Source organism: Myotis lucifugus, unplaced genomic scaffold (genome assembly GCF_000147115.1).
Source record: "Myotis lucifugus unplaced genomic scaffold, Myoluc2.0 scaffold_3291, whole genome shotgun sequence".
Classification (NCBI taxonomy): Eukaryota; Metazoa; Chordata; class Mammalia; order Chiroptera; family Vespertilionidae; genus Myotis; species Myotis lucifugus.
Genome location: NW_005874339.1, coordinates 7021 through 11774, shown reverse-complemented (window position 1 = coordinate 11774; position 4754 = coordinate 7021). Strand labels below are relative to the sequence as shown.

General features: G+C 65.8%; 1 protein-coding gene across 1 annotated transcript in view; it reads right to left on the bottom strand.

Annotated features, from left to right (window-relative positions):
• LOC102431892 (sarcosine dehydrogenase, mitochondrial-like) overlaps positions 1-4754 on the bottom strand; it is a gene marked incomplete at both ends in the record, with an annotated part of 13771 nt that overhangs the window by 2980 nt on the left and 6037 nt on the right. The window contains 3 exons of the mRNA XM_006108729.3: positions 1730-1913; positions 2989-3136; positions 4359-4472. Coding sequence (XP_006108791.2) covers positions 1730-1913; positions 2989-3136; positions 4359-4472 — 446 coding nt within the window. The remainder of the gene's footprint in view (positions 1-1729; positions 1914-2988; positions 3137-4358; positions 4473-4754) is intronic.

Here is a 4754-nt window from a genome sequence, read left to right as displayed (position 1 = left end):
ACCACGGCGGCCAGACCTGGGAGGCAGCCAGGGCGGCCCCAGGGGCGGGGAGGCAGCCGGACCCGCCATCCAAGACCATGTTCCAGGTGCCTTATGGGAGCGCCTGGCTGAGGGGGGAGTGCTCCCACCTGGTCCTCTCCCCAGCGAACCCCCACCCTGAACCACACAGAGGCTCCCAGCTCAGACGCCGCATGGGCCCAGGGGCAGGCGGGGTGCAGCCACCACCCCGGCTGAGCTGTGCTGCTCCTGCGAAGTGCCCACCCTCTCTGGTCTCGGCAGGCAATTTGGCACCGAGGAGTCAGGAAGCGAGCTAGACAGATCCCCCTCCCCACCCCCCCAGCTTCCTGCTCCCCTAGCTCGGCCTCTGCAGTGAAGGCTGCAGTGAAGGCGGGAGCGGAGCCCTCGCCTCCTGGGCTCCCTCCGCAGAGCAGCCTTTATCTCCGTCCCCCTGGCAGCCTCCTCGCCGATGTCATCGCAATGCTGTTTATTTGCTAACAGGACCCAGACGCGTCCGACCTCCAGACCCTCTGCAGGCCAGCATGGCTCCCCACCAACGCTCCCTCACACTCCCCGCCCAAACCCCTGATGAACACGGGAGATGAGAAAAGGACCATCTGTCTGTCTGCCTAACCCGTCCTCAGGGTCACGTCTGCTTCACGGACACGTATCCGTGCACTCTTCCTGTTTTATTGGCTGGGCGGCCTTGGGCAGCCCAACCTACCTCTCTGAGCTCTATTGGAAGAAACATCCGTCCTCCAGGGTGACGGGGACCTGGCCGTGGCTGCTGCCCGTGTGGCTGCCACCCCTGCTATGGGTAACCCTGCAGCCATGGGGGACACTCGCTAATTTCTGGACACATTTTTGGTCACAACAGGAGGAGTCCTGGCATCGAGCGGCTGGAGGGCAGGGATGAGGTTAACACCTGCCACACCCAGGACGGCCCAGCACAGTATATCCGCTCCGGGTGTCAGCACCCTGAGAGGGTCTGTGTGGGGAATCCTCGTGTCAGTGCGCCTAGAGCGGCGCCTGGTCCAGGGCCTGGTATAGCACCTGGTCCAGTGGGCCTGGTACAGCACCTGGTACAGTGGGCCTGGTACACACAGCAAACAGTGGCTGGTGTTACTTACACTGTCTGCTGGTCCCCTTGGCCTCAGGAATGCAGAGGGAAGGTCACGGTCCCTAGTTTCCAACAAGGACCCTGAGGCCCAGGAAGGGCCATGCTGGCCCAGGCCGGACCAGGCACCTGGCCCCAGGGGCTCTGAGGAAGCCGGTTCTGACAGGGCCCTGACTGTCCACAGTCTCAGAAGCTTCGGGTCCTGCGTCCCGGACTGTCTGAGCTGGGGGGGAGGGAGGGGGGGTGCCCCTCGGGACTGCTAGAGCTCCCCGAGCAGCCCTCCTCCTCCCACACCCGCCACGCTGGTGGGCGAGGGGGAGACACAGCAGGACATGGAGACCTGCCCAGCTGCCCCAGCCCCGCCGCCCCAAGGAGGCGGAGGAAATAACGCGTCACCCGATGCGGGAGGGGACCCCGGGCGGCTGTGCGGGTGGCGAGGCTGAGGTTGCCTTCCTGGCAGAAGCCTGGGACTGAGCCCCCTGTGCCAGGCACCAGGAGGAGCTGGGGTGATGCCCGGCTTAGACCCAGCACCCCTGGAGGTCCTGGCAGCTGGTGGGCAAGACCGGGTCTCTGTTCACAGTGGGGACCAAGGCTCTGGGAGGTGAACAGCCTTGCCCAAGGGCACTGGGGTTCCCAAGTCCCAGCCCCGGGTATTCCTTCCAGCAGGTGGCTGCTGCCCGCAACCTGGGGACAGCGGGTACCTACCAGGTGCCCGGCGGCTCGCACCAGCTTGTGGGTGGAGAAGGGGAAGGCCTCATTGCTCAGGTCTGCATCCAGCACCTCCTGGAGGATGGCCCGGCTGCAAGCAAGAACAGTCGGTCAGTCAGTCAACAAATACTTGCTGGCACCCCTGGGTGTGCGCTCCGCACCAGGAGGGACTGGGGACAGAGCGGTGAGCGGGACCAGTCCCTGTGCTCGTGGGGCAGACTGACAGCAGGCCTGGCGCCAATGAAGACACAGCAGGACGAACACACACCACACAGGCACAGAAAGCCACCCTCACGGCGACAATGAAGGAGCAGGCGACCCCGGTGGAGGCCAGACCCACAGATGCGCTCTCAAGGGCTCCTTCCTCGGGTGGGTGAACAGAGGCTGGGACAGTGATCTAACCATCTAACACCACCCCCGTCCGACCACATCTCCTGCTGCCCACATCCCCACAGGCAACCCGAATTCAAACACTTGACAGTTCCAGTACATGAGCCACTCAGATCCTCTTCGACTGCTCAGCAAGCACCCACTGTGCGCCTGCTGTGTGCCCGAGCAGTGCCCATGAAGGCAGCTACGACCCCGCCAGGGAGGGAGGCCGGCCAGCCTAGGGCAGCCGGGGAGATGTTGGCACAGGGCTGGCAACCCACAGGTGCCGGTGGGTGGCTTTACCACGATGCGCTTCCCCTCTGGCCCCCCACCCCCGGGTTCCTCCTCCGAAGCCCAGCCAGAGGGGCCTTTGGACAGTGCCCAGCTGCCCGCATGCCCCTTCTGGGCTGGGCTCCGTGTGGGGAGTTCTGTGAATACGTGCAGAGAGAATGCTTGGCCCTGTGGTCATCACAGGCGCGCAGGGAGCTGCTCAGAAGGAGGCAGGTGGCCTCTCGCCCAGGCAGCAGGCAGGACCTGGGCCCGGCTCTGCCCGCTCCCAGAGCCGTATGTAATTCTGAGACGTGACCCCTGAACCCTGCGATACTGAGTCACACGAAAAGTTTCTCTGCGTTTTAGAGCTTTAGAGACAGTTTATCCCGCGTGGAATCTCTAGCTTCCCCCGACTGGTTAGCTAACCAGACTGTCCCCTTCTGGACAGCAAGGGCTTCTGGCCACGGGTCCCAGTTGGAGGGACTAGGGTCGGGGCCCAGGTGCACCCAGGTGCCCCCTCTCCTCACCTGGCTGGGCCCTGGATGCTGATCATGCCCAGGTCCTCTGAGCTGTCGATGAGCTGGCACCGGAACCGCTGGTCCTGCAGCACCGAGGTGATGTGGGACCAGTTGTGCTGGGCCACGGCCCCGCCCACAGCCAGGTAGAAGGCGTCCCCTGGAAGGGAAGCAGCGCCTTAGAGGGGGTTGTGGGGCTGGGCGGCCTGAGGCTTGGGTTGAGAGAGCGACCAGCAGAGCAGTGACCTGGCCAGGGCCTGGACCCTCATGCACACAGGACACCACATGGGACCGCCACTGGGGGACGGGACCCTGAGGACGCACACGCCAGGGCACTTTCCTGGGAGAGTCCGAGGCTCTCGTCACTTTTCAAAGGCTCCTGATCTGGGAGAAAGTGCGAGCCCGACACCATGTCACCACGGGAGATCCCACCCCACGTCAGCCAGGGCGGGCAGCCTGGGACCTGCTCTTCTCCTCTGGGAGCCGAGAGCCTCTTGCCAGCTTCCATGTCCCTCCGTGTGCCTGTGTCCCTGTGTCCCTGGTCTCCGGCACCCCGCCCGGCCCAGATCCGGGCTCGCTGAGGTCAGCACCGGTGGACCTGGCCCGCGGTCTCTCATCCAAACATGGAAGGGCTGGGCCCGAGACCAGAGGCCAGCCCAGGTCGGGCCCAGCTGCAGGCGGAGCCGGGCGTCAGGGCGGAGCCTCCAGGGGCTCCGGGGTGCAGCACCGGAGCCCTGGACTGGATCCCGCACCTCCCGGTGCTGCCAGCTGTTTCCTGCGGGCTGTGCCCAAGCCTTTTGCGATGAGAGGGGGTTCAAAACGCCCGCTCAAGGCTGCGTGTGCACAGCCGGGATCCGACGCGGATCGCCCGTCCTCTTGCCTTCCTGGTGACCCGACGGAGCAGGTGCCGTGCACACGCGTGTGCCACACATGCACACTTAACGGACTCGCATTCAGAGCAGGAACCGAACAGCTTTTACTGCGTGCGGTGCCCTCGCATAGCGGTGTCCCCGGCCCTGCAGCGCCTCCCGTGCCGGCGTCACCTCGCCTTCCTCCAACCCTGGGGCCGAGGATCCACTGGAACCCAACCGGGACCCCCGTGGGCACCCGGACAGTCCACGGGGCACAGGTGTTCACGCAGAGAGGGGCTCACGCATCCCGGTGGGAGGCACGACCTTCGCCTGGGCTCACCGCTCGGGCAGAGGAGCCGAGCAGCCCGCGCCACGGCCGCCGCGAGCGCCAGGGTCCGGGCTCCCAGACATGACACTGCGCCCCCGACCGCAGACCTCTCCTCGCCCCGCCCCGCCCTCCCCGCCGCCAGGGGCACCAGGGGCACCAGGGGCACCGGCCACCGGAGCGGGGCTGTGCCGGACGCCGCTCACCTTCGAAGGTGGGGGCGAGGGGCGAGGCCTCGGGGCCGGGGGCCAGGCGGCTGACGGTCAGGTCGCTCTCGGTGCCGCCCCGCGCGTTCAGCATGCACGTGTACACGGTGGAGCCTGCGGAGGAAGGCCGTCTGTGCGCCGATGCACGCACCCACGCACGCACAGACGCACGCAGGCACGCACGCAGGCACCCACGCACGCACAGACGCACGCAGGCACACACGCACGTACAGACTTACTCACTTACGCACGTATAGACACTCGCATGCACCCATGTTTTTAGGCACCCACGCACGCACAGACGCAATCAGGCACGTACGCAGGCACTCACGCTCGCACATTCGCACGCAGGCACACACGCACGTACAGATGCACGCATTCACGCACGTACATACA